Source organism: Heteronotia binoei, chromosome 13 (genome assembly GCF_032191835.1).
Source record: "Heteronotia binoei isolate CCM8104 ecotype False Entrance Well chromosome 13, APGP_CSIRO_Hbin_v1, whole genome shotgun sequence".
NCBI classification, from domain to species: Eukaryota; Metazoa; Chordata; class Lepidosauria; order Squamata; family Gekkonidae; genus Heteronotia; species Heteronotia binoei.
Genome location: NC_083235.1, coordinates 70,191,501 through 70,208,097, shown reverse-complemented (window position 1 = coordinate 70,208,097; position 16,597 = coordinate 70,191,501). Strand labels below are relative to the sequence as shown.

The window sequence follows — 16,597 nt, the reverse complement described above, 5'->3', positions numbered from 1 at the left end:
GTCAGCTGCAAGCCAGTTATGTCAAGTCCTTACAAGCAAAGCGGGGAAAGAAAAGATTCACTGGATTTTCCTGCCGCTGTGAAGTTTCTCCCAGCTGTTCCCTACCAGGAAGCCACTTCTGTGTGTGAATTTGCATGAATCCTGTGTGGAGGCCATTCCTGCCTCTTGCTTTCAGTGGAAAACCACAGTTTCCTCATATGTATGTCATGCTACATAATAGGCTGTGTGAGAGCTTGATGCACATCTCTATGAAGATCTGACTTCTATGCAGAGACGCGGCCCTGTCCAGAACAACCCTTTATACGTTTCCCTTTAACATACTTACAAGCCTGTGGTTGGGACAAATGCACAGACGTTTAGCGGTTTGACTTGCTGCATGGGTAATGAATTCTGGAATTCCAAAACAGGCTCAGGAGTTCATGGGTCTGCCAAACAAGTTAGACTGGATTGTTATAATTTTACATCATATTTACTGATGTCTGCAGACTGGCTTTGCTATCTTGGGGGTGGGGGAGGGGGGCGGCATCAAGCAAACGAGGACCATCTTATACTACAGGGTCAGGCACAGTTCATCCTCAGCAAGGTTTAGTCGAGACTCCTGAAATCTCTACCCTCAGAACTTTCCACTGAACTTAAAAACATAAGAATGAGCCACGCTGGACCAGACCAGTGGTACGTCTAGTCCAGCATCCTGTCTCACACAGCAAGCAGCCAGTTCTTCTGGACAACCAACAACAAGGCGTAGAGGCCAAAGCCTTCCCCTGATGGTGCCTCTTGACTCTGGGATTCAGAGGATTAGTGCCTCTGAATGGGGACGTTCTCCTCAGTCACCCCGGCTAGTAGACGCTGCGATAGACCTCTCCTCCGTGAATCTATCTAATCCCCTTTTAAAGCTGTTTGCTCCTGTGGCCATCACGACCTCCTCTGGCAGCAAATTCCACATATTAATTACTCTCTGCGTAAAGAAGTATTTCCTTTCGTCCAACCTGAACCTGCTGCCTTTCAGCTTCATTTGATGCCCTCAGATTCTAATATTTTGAGAGAGGGAGAAAAAAATGGTCAATTTTGTCTCCACCTCACACATAATTTTATAAAACTCTTTATCACGTTCCTCCTCGGTTGTTGCTAGACTCTTCAGCCTTTTCTCGTAGGGAAAGTGCTCCGACCCCTTAATTATCTTGGCTACCCTCCTCTGTACTTTCCCAGCTCTGCAATGTCCTTTGTGAGGTACAGTGTCTTGAACGGTACACACCACACCGTAGATCTATAGAGGGGCATTACAGTGTCAGCCATTTTATTCTCATTCCCTTTCCTAATCCCCAACGCTGAACTTCATTTGCCACACTGACACACACTCGCCCAGTTTGTGGAGGTCCTCTTAGAGCTCTTCGCAGTCAGCCTTGGTTTTCACTCTCCTGAATAATTTGGTGTCATCTGTAAACATGGCCACTACATTACTCCCCGATCATTTATGAATAAATTAAACAGTACCAACCCCAGTGCTTACTTACTTCCATTGTGAGAACTGTCTCATTTATTCCTACTCTTTCCTTCCTGTTGTTTGATCTCTTATCTCATCACTGCTAAGTTTACTCAGGAGTCTTTGGTAAGGTACCTCGTCAAAAGCCTTTTGAAAGTCCAGGCATATAATGGCTACATGCTTGTTCACTTTTCCAAAGGACTCCAAAAAGCAGGTGAGCAGCACTTCCCTTTGCAGAAGCCTCACTGATTTTCCCTCTATAGAGGAAGAAGAGAAGAGACTGGATTTATACCCTGCTCTTCACTCAGTCTCAGAGCAGTTTACAAATCTCCTTTCCCTTCCCCTCCCCACAACAGACACCCTGTGAAGTAGATGGGGCCGAGAGAGTTCTCCCAGAACTGCTCTTAAGAGTCTGAGAGTTATGCTCTGAGAGTTATGACTGATCCAAGGTCGCATCAGTTTGGTGTAGTGGTTAAGTGCACAGACTCTAATCTGAGAGAACAGGGTTTGATTCCCCACTCCTCCACTTACACCTGATGTGAAAGTGGAGGAGTGGGGAATCAAACCCTGTTCTCTCAGATTAGAGTCTGTGCACTACACCAAACTGGCTCTCGAGAATATGCCTAACAATTCTAGCTTTGATTACAGTTTCTATTAATTTGCCTGGGAGAGACTGGCCTATAATTTCCTGACTCCCATCTGGATCCCTTTTTTAAAAATGGTGTAACATTTGCTACTCTGCAGTTTTCTGGTACAGTGGCTGGATTTAAGTGCTAGTTTACATATACAGGTTAGTAGATCAACCTGTCTTACATCTGAGTTCTTTAGAACTCTTGGTGTAAGGGATCAAGACCTGGACACTTACCAACTTTTAATTGCCCAATAAGTCTCAGAACTTCATCTCCTGTCACCTCAAGTTGGCTCAGTCCTTCAGACTCCCTTTGAAAATAGAGGCTGTGGCATGAGTACATGCCCCACACTTCCCAGAGTGAACACAGAAGCAACAAAGTCATTGAACTTCTTTGCCATCTCCCCATCTTCGTTTAGCAATCCCCAAATTCCTTTGTCATCCAAAGGCCCCACTGCTTCTCGGGCTGGTTTCCCGCTCCAGCTATATAGTTTAAAATGTTTATTGTCTTGACGCTTTTAAACAACTTGTTCCTCAAAATCCCTTTTTGCATATGTAAGTATTGACTCACATTTCTTTCGCCTGTGGTCTGTCCTGTCCAATTCATTGAGGTGGACCTTCTACTTTTAAAAAGAAGCCTCTTTACTTTTTATAGCTTCCTTGACTTACGTTGTTAACTATGCAGGCTTTTTTTAAGACTTGGCAGTGCCTTTCCCTAAACTATGGAGTGCCTTCTGTTTGGGCTTCAATTATTGTGGTTTTAAATAGCTTCCAAGCATCCTCCAGGGGTTTTTGTAAATTCCCCCTTTTGAAATCAAATGTGACAGTTTTGGACTTTAGGGGTAATTTTCCATTGACCTGAATGCTGACTGTAATAGCACTGTGGTCACTGTTCCCAACTGGTGTAACAACCTTTACGTCTCTCACCAGCTCTTGAGACCTGCTCAGAACCAAGTCTAAGATCACCATCCCTCTGGTTGGCTCTGTGACCAACTCTTCCAGTGCACAGTCATTTATGTTAACTTGTGTTTCTGTTTTGCTTCCTATCGCTGCTCTTTCGCTTCTCATTTTTCTGCCTGGCTTATTAAGTAGGAAGCTGCTCCTTTATCCAGATGCTAACTTGACAGAAGTTCCCCACTTCTCTCCTTTTTCTTTCTTGCTGTTCAAATAACTGCAGGTTACTGACGTGCGCTTATTGTGCCCCTAATAGTCCAGTTTGTCTTCTACCAGGCCCTGTGGAGTGGCTCAGTACTTAATTGCTTTCTTAGGAAATGGATCTCACAAGTTGCGTGTTATTGTGAGAAAAATTTTGTGTGACAGTAATCCCCCACACACGTTTGTAGGGTTTGTCAACCTTCAGGAGATCTGGAATTGTAGCTGATTTCCAGAATGCAGAGACCAGTCCCCCTGAAGGGAATGCCCGCTTTGGAGGGTGGCACTGTGCCCTGCCCTCCCCATGTTCCATGTCCATGGAAGGGGCGGTGGCTCAGTGCTTGGGAAGCAGAAGGTCCCAGGTTCAATCCTCGGCATCTCCAACTAAAAGGGTCCAGGCAAATAGGTGGGGAAAACCTCAGCTGGAGAGCCGCTGCCAGTCTGAGTAGACAATACTGACTTTGATGGACGGAGGGTCTGATTCAGTATAAGGCAGCTTCATATGTTCATGGGGAGGGATGGTGGCTCAGTGGTAGAGCATCTGCTTGGGAAGCAGAAGGCCCCAGGTTCAATCCCTGGCATCTCCAAAAAAGGGTCCAGGCAAGTAGGTGTGAAAAACCTCAGCTTGAGACCCTGGAGAGCCGCTGCCCGTCTGAGTAGACAATACTGACTTCGATGGACTGAGGGTCTGATTCAGTATAAGGCAGCTTCATATGTTCATGGGGAGGGATGGTGGCTCAGTGGTAGAGCATCTGCTTGGGAAGCAGAAGGCCCCAGGTTCAATCCCTGGCATCTCCAAAAAAGGGTCCAGGCAAGTAGGTGTGAAAAACCTCAGCTTGAGACCCTGGAGAGCTGCTGCCCGTCTGAGTAGACAATACTGACTTCGATGGACCGAGGGTCTGATTCAGTATAAGGCAGCTTCATATGTCCAGGAATTTCCCAACCTGCAGTTGGCAGCCCTACCATCTGACATGCAAATGCAAGAAAAAAGAAAAGCAGAGCCTTTTGAGCTGTAAGAATATATATAAAATGTAGAAGTCAGCATTTCAGAAGTGCTTGGGAAGAAGCCTGATCCCAGGCCCCCTGACAGTGGCATTTGGCTTGTTACATATCTAAAATGTGACTCTTATCCTTCTTTCCAAAATGAGACATAAGGCAGCTAACTTAATCCATAAAATATTGGTGAGCAATAAAAACATTAGAGCAGTATAAATCTTTAACAAAAATGTCCAAAGCTACTAGCACACCTGGGGTTGCCAGATCTTTCCTGCCTATTTAAGAGCTCTGCGGCTGCAGCGTCCGGTGCCTTCAACCATCTTCTCCCCTGGTCCTGAGGCCAAAACAGCAGTGCTCACAAGTGGAGGTATACAAGGAGTAGGGCGGAAGAAGTTTGGCTGAATCACCCCTGGCGAGTGCGGTTAGAGAAACAGGGAGGATCGTTGAGTAGTGCTAATAACGCTAGCCACATTTCAAAAGAGCATTTATAAGAAATATATAACCAGGGAAGGGCTGAGGTCAGCTCGTTTCGGACGGGTTGCCCTTTGCCTGAAGGAGCACACTCGTTGCTTCGCTGTGCTGCGAGATCCATCTCTGTAAGGAGGACACTTCACTTTCTGTTGTTGCGTGTGACACCTCTAGCTAGCGGGCCTGGTAGGCACGGGTTGCATTCTGAGTCTCAGAACAGTCAGAGGCTCAGGAGAAGGCAGGAAAGGCAACCAACCCCCTGTGCTGTCACGCTTCAGAAGTGAGCTTCTTTCCTCTAGCCCACCGCCACTGTCAAATAATAGCTGGGGCAGGGGTTGCAACCCAGCACGCCTTTCCCCTCCAGGTTGTGTAGGCACTGCTGCCTTCGGCTGCACACGGATGACATTCCCTAGTACAAAGCATTAAGATAATGAGTGGCATAGCGGGAGGAAACAAAGCCCATCCTATCATTCCGGCTGTGTGACTGCCTCTCTAGATTGTTCTGGTTTTTGTGAGCGCACTCCTTCAGCAACCAGGTTCAGTGTAGCTGACCAAGCTCCAAGGCAACCTGGACTGTTTTATTTTGCCAAGTGTGAAATGTTGACCCTTGATTCTTAACAGCGACAGGACTCCCGAGATGACAGACCACAGCTACCTCAGCATGCCTCGTCACTGTGGAGGCAGCCACACCCTCACGTACCCATATCGGCGCTATGGGCGACTGCAGCAGTTAGCCCAGTGTATGGCTCCAATACATCCAGAGGAAAACGCCATGCTGGCAATGATGAAGGTAATGGACGGGGAGGAGGACAGAGTCGTGGGCGGGCCCGTGACTGGACTGTTGGCCTGGAAGCCTGAGGCTATATACTGCCTTCCAGTTTCTTTGCATGATCTTGCATGATGGAGAGCCGGGTTTGGTGTAGTGGTTAAGTGTGCGGACTCTTATCTGGGAGAACCGGGTTTGATTCCCCACTCCTCCACTTGCACCTGCTGGAATGGCCTCGGGTCAGCCATAGCTCTGGCAGAGGTTGTCCTTGAAAGGGCGGCTTCTGTGAGAGCTCTCTCAGCCCCACCCACCTCACAGGGTGTCTGTTGTGGGGGAGGAAGGTAAAGGAGATTGTGAGCCGCTCTGAGACTCTTCGGAGTGGAGGGCGGGATTTAAATCCAATATCTTCATCTACCTCACAGGGTGTCCGTTGTGGGGGGAGGAAGGTAAAGAAGATTGTGAGCCGCTCTGAGACTCTTCGGAGTGGAGGGCGGGCTATAAATCCAATATCTTCAATATCTTCTTGTAGCAAAATCACTAAGGAAGGAGGCACAGCTTGCATTTCCCCATGCTCTGCCCCCTTTTCAGTGCCATACTTTCCATTCCGATTTTCACATGAGAATCTGGTCTGTGTTCACGAGGTAGGAATTTTAGCTGCAATTGATCTCAACAGAAGTTCATACCCCTTTCCTGGTCAAAAGCCCATCCCCTCCTTTATTATTGAAGTTTTCTGTTCTTTTCTGGTGCATTAGCCAGAATCCAGTCAGAGACCTTGCTAATCAATTTTACTAACTTGTTTTAGTCAAAACTGAAACTGGGTTATTTCATAATCCCATTTCTAGGTTTTCCTTCCCCCCTTTTGGGAACACGTAGGGTTATTTTTAGAATATCAAAAAAGGTAAGTCTAAAATTTGGAGAGAAAGAAGCTCATTTGAACGAAGAAGATATGAAATTTAATAGTGGAACAGCAGTGACAAAAGATTCCAGATGCACCAAAAAGGTTGGCCGGCGCAGGTTCGGGAGTGTTCTAACGTCACTCCCCTTCCTTTAAAAAGAGCACATCAGATTATCAAATTGACAACGAAAACACATTTTAAAATGACCCTGAGCAGTTTTTTCTAACAGCAGGACTAATGGCTGCACATTGTCCCTGGGATAAAGAGAAAACAGCAAAGAGTCTTGTGGCATGTTAACAACAAGTAAATGTATTGTTCCATCAGCTTTTATGTGTCACATCCCGCTTTCCCAGATGTTGTGTCCTCAGAAAGTACATGCCACAACAGCTTTGCTGGTTGTTAAGACGTTGCAAGATTCTCTGATGTCTGTCAGGGCTGTGGGCTGACATGGCCGTCCTTTGGGAGTGCATGATCCAAGGCCGTGCTTCATGTACTATCAGCTTTTCTAGCTTTGATCTAATAGAAAGAATCTGAAAAACTATTTTTCTTTTCCCCCCGACTTTTCTTTGTACATTTTGATTACGCTCTTGACAGCAGGAAGGGGATTTAAGAGACAATGGCTGCGATCCGCCAGGGATTTCTGCAGACATGAGGGATTTCCACCTGTGTAATATGGTTCCGTCATCTCTGTTTAGCCCAGGATGCCCTCTGAGATGCTTCTCCTAGGGGACAGCAGGCCCATAAGAACAGCAAGAAGAGGGAGTTGGAGGTCTGCAATGGCAGGGAGCAATTAGCCAGAGCAATAGGATCATCTTTCTTAGGTCAAACCACTGCTATATCCTACCTAGCCAGTATTCTTGGTGTCAGAGCTACAGAACATACAGCCAGGGTAGTGACTCTTCTCTTGCAAGAGATGAAGGCCTAAGCGCAGGGCAGTCTGACCACTGGAATGCTGCAAATATGTTGGATAAAAGCCACGGAGGCTCCTGCCCCTCTCCCTGGGTCTTTTGTCCAGGTCTTTTTTTTAAAAAAAACCATAATCCTCCTCTCTCTCTTGTACTGTTAAAGCTCCTATGCCAACTACTCATCCTGTAGCCCTCATTTGGGTCTCCTCAGCCCCACCACCTTCTCTCGTGGCCCCTTCTCTTTTTGAGTACAATTCATTAGTGCTCAGGTCTCCAATTTCCAGTCTGTTTCCTCCTGTGTAGATCATCCTGGATCCGTTTGCCCTGCCCTTTCCACTGGTGTTCTCTATCCCGTCCCATTACTTGGCGTTACCTTTACTGTAGCTCATCCAGTTGCATTCTTCTTTCTCTCAGCATCTGATTTTGCTCAAGTTGAAGTTTACACTTAGGGATGGGAACAAACTGGACTCTGTTTGCGGTTTGCAAACTGAAGTCACGATGGGTCTACCATCAGGAACTTCCATAAATGTTTAAAGGAGTCCATGGATAGAGCAGAAAGCAGGGATAAAAAGGGACCCTGCATCCCTTTAAACTCCTGTTTTCTGTTCCCAATAAAAGCTGCAAAACCAGCAGCCAGTTCCCCACCGCTTCGCTGCTTTGCAGGCTTTCTGCAAACCCCTTTCAGTGGTGTTCGTGGCACCGTGAACTGGTTGGGTTTCATGACTCAGCCGCAAAACAACTTAAACCGCCTTTTTGTCAGGGTTGTGCCCATCCCACTCCCCCTGCTGGCTGGCAATTGAAATGACAGAAGTAGACAGTAATCTGCTTTTTGCAGACCTAGAACCCACTTATTATCCCACAGCGCAAAATGGGGATCCCTTTTAATTTTCAAATGGAATGAAAAAGTAGACCTACACATCTTTATCTTAGAAGGAAAGAAAAGCCAGCAGTAGTGGTGCCACCAGTGAAGTCCACGTACATACTTTATTATTACAGTCAGTGACCAATACAGTCCGAACAAACAAGACAAGTCATATTAGGAAATCCATAAAAAAATTAAAAATTAACATCTTAGCTTCAGTATTCACTTATACTATTCTAAGTGAAGTCCACCTGACGTGAGAGTATAATGGCTGACAAACGGCATCTGGCAGTGGAGAGTTGTTCCTTACCATCCCTCCCTTTTCTGGGAGCAAAGCGCATCGGTAGTGCCGCAGGGTACCTCACTGTTGGCTTACGCTGAGGATTTTTATTTAGCCTTTTGATTTCGGAGATTTTAGGAAGCGCTATCGTTGCATCGTTGAGCTTTGCTCTGCACTCACGTTGGTCTAGAAATTTAGTTAAAAGTGAGCTGCGATTCTTCTTAGGCCTGGGCGAGAGAGAATGTCTTAAATCTTGCAATGATATGCCCTGCGGGAATAGTTCTGATGACCGGCTGCTTTCTAATTTAGTAGATGGAAATAGGGCAGAGCTGTGGCAAGTTGAGGTGAAAATTTACTTGGATGTTTGGCATGAGCTGTGGGGATCCATTTACTGTTTCCAACATTTTGCGGGGCTTTACCATCCAATAAGATTGTCACGTTCCAACGCAGAGATCCAATCTGTACCTTTAAGCTTCCTGATAAAGCAGGAGAGAAGGCAGTTGTAATTTATGACAGGGAGTGGTGGACTAGGAGCAGGGAAAGAACAGGCAGCCATCACGGTCTTCCGAATATGAAGGTCCTACATAGAGCTCTAGGTTACAGTCTGGCAAAGTCTGCTATCCAAAAGGGGTCAAGTCAGGTCCTCCTGCAATAAACATTTCAAACTCCGTCATAAAAGTTAGGTCTGAGGGGATGAAACTCTGTTGCTGCCTTACAGTGAAGCTGTGGTTATAAAGTCTCCCTATGCAGCTAAGCTGAGGTCTCTTCTGTGTTTGCTAGCACGAAGAAGTGGATATACTGGGCCTGGATGGTCATATCTACAAGGGACGGATGGATACACAGCTCTCATCCATTACAGCAAAGGACAGTGAGTTTTGTGCCCCGTGTGCAGGGGCTGCAGGTGGCATTTGTCCCTTTTCCTGGTCACAAGTATTTAAGTGCTGGTCTTAAAAGGCAGATACGGCCTTATTAGAGTGCTGCCAAGTAGGGAAGGGATGGTGGCTCAGTGGTAGAGCATCTGCTTGGTAAGCAGAAGGTCCCAGGTTCAATCCCCGGCATCTCCAAAAAAGGGTCCAGGCAAATACGTGTGAAAAGCCTCAGCTTGAGACCCTGGAGAGCCGCTGCCAGTCTGAGTAGACAATACTGACTTTGATGGACTGAGGGTCTGATTCAGTATAAAGCAGCTTCATATGTTCATGGGGAGGGACGGTGGCTCTATGGTAGAGCATCTGCTTGGGAAGCAGAAGGTCCCAGGTTCAATCCCCGGCATCTCCAGCTAAAAAGGATCCAAGCAAATAGGCATGAAAAAGCTCAGCTTGAGACCCTGGAGAGCCGCTGCCAGTCTGAGTAGACAATACTGACTTTGATGGACCGAGGGTCTGATTCAGTATAAGGCAGCTTCATATGTTCATGGGGAGGGACGGTGACTCAGTGGTAGAGCATCTGCTGGGAAGCAGAAGGTCCCAGGTTCAATCCCCGGCATCTCCAGCTAAAAAGGATCCAAGCAAATAGGCGTGAAAAAGCTCAGCTTGAGACCCTGGAGAGCCGCTGCCAGTCTGAGAAGACAATACTGACTTTGATGGACCCAGGGTCTGATTCAGTATAAGGCAGCTTCATATGTTCATGGGGAGGGATGGTGGCTCAGTAGTAGAGCATCTGCTTGGGAAGCAGAAGGTCCCAGGTTCAATCCTTGGCATCTCCAAAAAAGGGTCCAGGCAAATAGCTGTGAAAAACCTCAGCTGGAGACCCTGGAGAGCCACTGCCAGTCTGAGTAGACAATACTGACTTTGATGGACCCAGGGTCTGATTCAGTATAAGGCAGCTTCATATGTTCATGGGGAGGGACGGTGGCTCAGTGGTAGAGCATCTGCTTGGGAAGCAGAAGGTCCCAGGTTCAATCCAAGGGTCCTGGCAAATAGGTGGGAAAAACCTCAGCTTGAGACCCTGGAGAAAGAGCCGCTGCCAGTCTGAGAAGACAATACTGACTTTGATGGACCCAGGGTCTGATTCAGTATAAGGCAGCTTCATATGTACCCATTATAAGCATAGAACAGAAATATTAAACCTTTTTCTCTTCTTCCCTCCTCTTTGTTCATCAGATACTCCAAGGACGAAAAACAAACTAATTCGATCTTCCTCCCAAAGGCATCCGCCAACCCTGCCCGATATCACCAGCCTCCCAGTTCGTCCTCACACTGCCAGAGGGTCTTTGCGCAGCTTGTCAGGTACTTCAAGACTCAAATTGGATTTCCAGGAGCTTGTGTTTCCAGCCAGTCGATAGAAATTTCTTTCTTTGACTTGTACTTTGCTTTTAAAATGGTTTGTTACTGGAACAGGACAGGAACTCTCCACAAATGTGGGCTTTTGAGGCAAACTTCTGCTCTCAAACACAAGCTTTTATTGGTTTTATACCACTGGGGTTTTTGAGAAATGGTGAGTGGGGAGAAAGAACTTGGAAAGTCTCCCCCCCCACCCCCGCTCCAAATCTCTCCTTCCAAGATATTATCAGGGGTTTGAGAAAGCTAATTTCCCTTATTTCCCTTTGCTTGTTTTTCCCCTCTCAACATTTTGAGGGCAATGAAGAAAGTTAGTCCTCACTGGGCCATTTCTTCTTCATCAGGAGTTTCTTTATTAAAGTACAACTACAAACTAATATCTAGGGAACCTCAAATTTACAGAACCCCCGGTCTGGTCTGCAGGAGGGCTGCTTTCGTTCCCTTCGTGATAGGCACTCAGTCATGACGTTTGCTATTAGAGGAAACTAGCTGGGATGACTCACTGGATTAGGGGCAGGGGTGAGAAGTCATTTGGAAATTCCTTGTCTTCCTTTTCAGGATGCTGTGAATGCGCAGGAGCTTAAAGCAAGCTGATTTCCCCGTCTCTCACATTGTTGCCTTTTACTTTTACTGCCTCTGCCATTGCTCTCAGCGTTCTGTTCCTTCCTGGAGCAATGCTCAGTAACCATCAGGCCATATCTGGGGTGGGGGCTTTCTGTAGTTGATTCATGAAATCACATTCTGCTGAGAAATTGCTCCAAGTATGTAGAAACCCTACCTTTTCCTGTGGAGAGCCAGTTTGGTGTAGTGGTTAAGTGTGCGGACTCTTATCTGGGAGAACCGGGTTTGATTCCCCAGTCCCTACTCCTCCTCTTGCACCTGCTGGAATGGCCTTGGGTCAGCCATAGCTCTGGCAGAAGTTGTCCTTGAAAGGGCAGCTGCTGGGAGAGCCCTCTCCAGCCCCACCCACCTCACAGGGTGTCTGTTGGGGGGGAGGAAGGGAAAGGAGATTGTGAACCGCTCTGAGACTCTTCGGAGAGGAGGGCACGATATAAATCCAGTATCTTCATCTACCTCACAGGGTGTCTGTTGTGGGGGAGGAAGGGAAAGGAGATTGTAGGCCGCTCTGAGACTCTTCGGAGTGGAGGGTGGGATATAAATCCAATATCTTCATCTACCTCACAGGGTGTCTGTTGTGGGGGAGGAAGGGAAAGGAGATTGTCAGCCGCTCTGAGACTCTTTGGAGCGGAGGGCGGGATATAAATCCAATATCTTCTTCTTCTTCCTGTTTTTTGTTGCATTTATGAGTTCCATGAGCTACCAAGTTTGTTTAGTTACAAAACATATACTTAAGGTTGCCAGCTGTTCAGGGGGAGGGAATTCTGCCCCTTTCATAGAGGCCTACTATAGAGAAGTGGGCAAATGAAGCTTTTCATGGCATGGAAGTCAATAATATCACCTGCTAATTGCGGCAGAACAAACTGATAAATGTAGTGAAGCGCTGGTGACCTTTGAGGAAGTATTGTAGGGTGTGTGTGGTATTTTGGAAATTCAAGTCCCACATCCCAGAAGTCATCTCCTCTAGGGCTTTTAAATCCTTAGAGGCAGGTTAAACCCACCCCTCTTTAAATCCATCCTCTCTTCTTTCTTTACAACTGATTTAAATACTCGCAACATTCTGCGGTGCATATTCAGTCCTCCTCAAGCAGCGTATGGTTAATATACAGGTTCATTTTTTTCAATCTAACAAAGGAATCTCTTTCACATTTAGAAATCCCTTTTTTTAATCTGTGGGTGGTCCGGCCTTGCTGCTTTTATGATTGGTACAGGGGTCAGCCTTTTGACTATTAGGTGTAGTGATATTAATAAAATGATAACTCTGATTACTCCCTCTGGGAATTGTATTTTGGCTGGACTCTTTTCCTCACCTGAAGCCCCTCCGTTCAAGAACTACGTCTCCCAGAACTCTCTGCGAAGAGAATAAGAATAGTAAACCAGTTTGGTTAGACTGCGTGGCCTTTGTCCAGCGTATAGGTTAGTTCTGTTATCTTTGCAGATTTTATCCCGAGGGAAATACTCGCAGCACTCAGAAAAGTATACAAACAGCCTGCGCCTGCCAAACCTACCCCCCCCCCTTTTAAAAAAAATAAACCCAAACTTCTCAGAGAGGCTCAGAATATTAAATCCCGTGTTTGATACCAAATCATCTCTGCAGAATCACCAAACCGCACTCATCTTTATGTTCAGCACAGCAGTCAGCATTACTAAAACTGCAAGCAGGTTCTGCAGTAGCTTGTTGGCTGCTGTTCCCGTTTCCCAGTAGAAGGGATGTGGGCTCAAAATGGGAGTGTATTGACTCCCTGCCCCAAACTGTCCCCCACCCCCAAGAAACGGTCAGTCTTCTACCTGCCTGTTGTGCCCCCGTGCCCTTTTATGTGGGCTCACAGTTTTCACCTTCCACTCTGGAACCGTAGGAAATGCTGATAACAAATTAAAATGAGAGAACACCATTACAGTTTCTGGCATGAGGAAGAGAGCATCTACCTACTGCACAGATAAAGGGTCATCCCTGCTACATTTCATTACCCTCTTTCCCAAAGGGTTGCATGATGTGTAAGCAACAACAAAAGGAAATTGTTTTTTAAAGCTCTTCAGGAGCAAAAGTGGCCATCGCTTGAGACTCTTTCCCAACAAGCCCTTGGTAGCCCCGTTTTGCAAAGGCTCCTACTGAGATGACTCGCTGGCTGGCTGAGTCCAGGCCTGTTTGCAGTCTCGGCTCCTGCCAATCCATCTGTCCATTATAGAGAGCTTGCTTCTAGTAGTACCAAGGTGTGAAACAATCGCATCGGAGACATAATTGCAAACACAGTCAGTTAGAACAATGCGAATGCATGCCAGACTAAAAGCACAGCAGGAAATCACGGAGCTGTTTAGCATAACCCAAGAGCTCTGTTTGCTTACCCATGAACGCAGAAATGCACAGGGCTTGCCAATGAACTTCGCTTGCCCTCTACAGATGGATGTGGGGAAAGAGATTGGAAAGCAGGGAAGATGAAGGTGAAAGCGCACGCTCCATCAGTGCAGAGCAATTAAATCCTCCCGATAAAATGCATTTTTGCAAAAAGCTGGCATGAGAGGACCAAGGAGATCCTGCTGTCTATCTGCATGTGAATGTCAAGAGACTGTTAGTGTATACCCTGCTGCTGTCTGGTCCCTGAGCTGCTGTTTATACATTACCAAATTAGCAGTACATTCCACAACACGTGTGAGTCAAAGGCGTGCTTTTGGACTACATGTGCAACATGTATGCACGCTGCAGAGAAACTAGGCAAGCCAACCATGTCATCTCACTACTTTTGCATGTTCTTTTGAAAACGTTGTGTGTCTCTTACATGCCACAGTGCACCCAACAGTGTGTATACTTGGAACTATTACTTTGTAATGCGTGGGGCAGCCCTGAGAGCATCACGTTTGTCCAGCACGGAATAGCCTATGCCATGCTATAGCCTTGAAAGCAACGGTGCTAGTTTTTAAGGTGTCCTCAGTCATGTTAGAGAAGGCAAAGAAAGGCTAAACACCCTTACAGAAAGCCCAACAATGTAAAGATGGGAGTGATTCAGGCGCACACGTTTACCAACAGAAACTTCTTGCATGCACCTTAACTTCTGAAGCTTCCAGAGTTTTCCAAACGAGTCTTTGAAAAGACAAGAGAAAGTGACGCACAACTGACGTAGACTCGTGTGAAAAGATACAGGCAGTGTATAAATGGAGGCCAAGGGATGGTGGCTCAGTGGCAGAGCATCTGCTTGGGAAGCAGAAGGTCCCAGGTTCAATCCCCGGCATCTCCAAAAAAGGGTCCAGGCAAATAGGCATGAAAAACCTCAGCTTGAGACCCTGGAGAGCCACTGCTGGTCAGGGGAGGGACGGTGGCTCAGTGGTAGAGCATCTGCTTGGGAAGCAGAAGGTCCCAGGTTCAATCCCCGGCATCTCCAAAAAAGGCTCCAGGCAAATAGGCGTGAAAAACCTCAGCTTGAGACCCTGGAGAGCCGCTGCCAGTCTGAGTAGACAATACTGACTTTGATGGACCGAGGGTCTGATTCAGTAGAAGGCAGCTTCATATGTTCATATTAGGGGAGGGATGGTGGCTCAGTGGAAGAGCATCTGCTTGGTAAGCAGAAGGTCCCAGGTTCAATCCCCGGCATCTCCCACTAAAAAGGGTCCAGGCAAATAGGTGTGAAAAACCTCAGCTGGAGACCCTGGAGAGCCGCTGCCAGTCTGAGAAGACAATACTGACTTTGATGGACAGAGGGTCTGATTCAGTATAAGGCAGCTTCATATGCTCATAAGCTTAAACTGAGCCGTGGCTCGGTCCCAAGATCTGTTTTCAGTGCTGGGGTTTAGCAATGTGAAGAAGGCATGTGCCCTTATAACTCCTGCGAAAGTGGATTAATCTCCCTGTTAATGCTGGCATCTTATCTAGGGAGACGAAGAGAGTTAGGATCTACAGAGTAAGAATCCAGCTGTGATCCCCACCACAGAGAATCCCACATTCCTGCCAGCAAGCTTTACATAATTAGGTCACAATCACGGGTAGAATAGGAAAAAGTTACTCGCATGCTTAATTGAAATGGGACTCGCCTCTGTCTGTCCCGAGGGCCTGTTTTAAAAGCTGATCTCGGGCTTGAATTTGAATGTATTGTTACCTGGGACAGCTCCAAAAAGCGCAAAGTTTCGTTTCCATGCCCCAGAGTACTGTAGCCAGGCACGTGCAATCGGATGCAGGGGGGCGTAGAGTGTCACGTGAATGGTTTCTATGCAGATAGGCACCACTTGCCTGCTTTTAACCACTGAAGCCTTGAATGGAGGCTTACAGGAACGTCAACTGAGTATTGAAATGCATGAATATTGGGCCAAGAAAGAGGGGTTGGGTGGACACACAGATAATTGACTGGTAGCACCATCTCTTCTACCAAGTATGATTGAGGCCCGGCCGTTGCTTTTCTTTTGCCTTGCAGCTAAGTCACTAGGTGAGAAGTCTGCGATGTCCCCAAATGCTTTAAGGGACACCGAGGACCCTGGGACGCAGGACAGAGAAACACTAGAGCTACGCATGGAAATCCCCTCGCGCCAAAGATCCGATGAGCAGTCCGCCTAAGCAGAGAGACTCCTGCCTTGTGCCTTAATGAGACATAGTTCTTGGAGACGAAAGCCAGATCAATAAAAAGTGAACGAAGGGGGGGAGGAAGGCTGTGCAGAACTCCTGCGGCCACAGGATCGAGGCCATCTTGCACTCTGTGTATCCAGGAGGCTGCAAACCCCGGCCTGTTCCACAGAGTGATGTTTCTTGGGGAGGGGGGTATGGTGGATAACCCTTCCTTCTGCAGAAACCGATGTTCCAGAGGTCCTGCAATTCATTCATTTTATTTGTTCATGAAAAATGTATTCGTCAATACAGAATTCTCGTTTAAGCTGAAGAGAGAGCAAACGTTGCTGATTTTAAGCATCATCTCCCCGTTTTCCCTCCTTCCAGATTATCTTGACATCCCAGAATGTACTCTGATCGCCAACAAAGATCAGCCCCGTAAAAGGAAGGCTGTAAAAAAGAGCGATCCATTTTGTGATCTAGCGGATTTCTGTTCCGTTGCCGTTACCGGGTGTGATGGTAGAGAGAGGCTGCAACTCTAGGCAGAGCATTGCATGCTGGGACATGCAGTATTTAACTGCTGTAGTTTTCTCTTGGAGTTCAAGGACCAGAACTGTTGCTTTGGATTCAGCAGGTACAGGTCAGCTAAAATGTGTCCTTCTGTTCATACTGAACATGGAATGAATTACTGTCACCAAATTCAGGAACCAATATTGATGTCTAAACTTCAAAATGTAGAAAGTGG

At 46.9% G+C, this 16,597-nt stretch overlaps 1 protein-coding gene across 1 annotated transcript in view; it reads left to right on the top strand.

Annotated features, from left to right (window-relative positions):
* The window catches only part of QRICH2 (glutamine rich 2), a 72,484-nt gene extending 56,301 nt beyond the window's left edge, over nucleotides 1-16,183 (top strand). Inside the window, exons 17-20 of the mRNA XM_060253548.1 lie at nucleotides 5,352-5,514; nucleotides 9,214-9,301; nucleotides 10,533-10,658; nucleotides 15,725-16,183. Coding sequence (XP_060109531.1) covers nucleotides 5,352-5,514; nucleotides 9,214-9,301; nucleotides 10,533-10,658; nucleotides 15,725-15,864 — 517 coding nt within the window. The 3' untranslated portion in view covers nucleotides 15,865-16,183. The remainder of the gene's footprint in view (nucleotides 1-5,351; nucleotides 5,515-9,213; nucleotides 9,302-10,532; nucleotides 10,659-15,724) is intronic.
* Nucleotides 16,184-16,597: the final 414 nt, after the last annotated feature.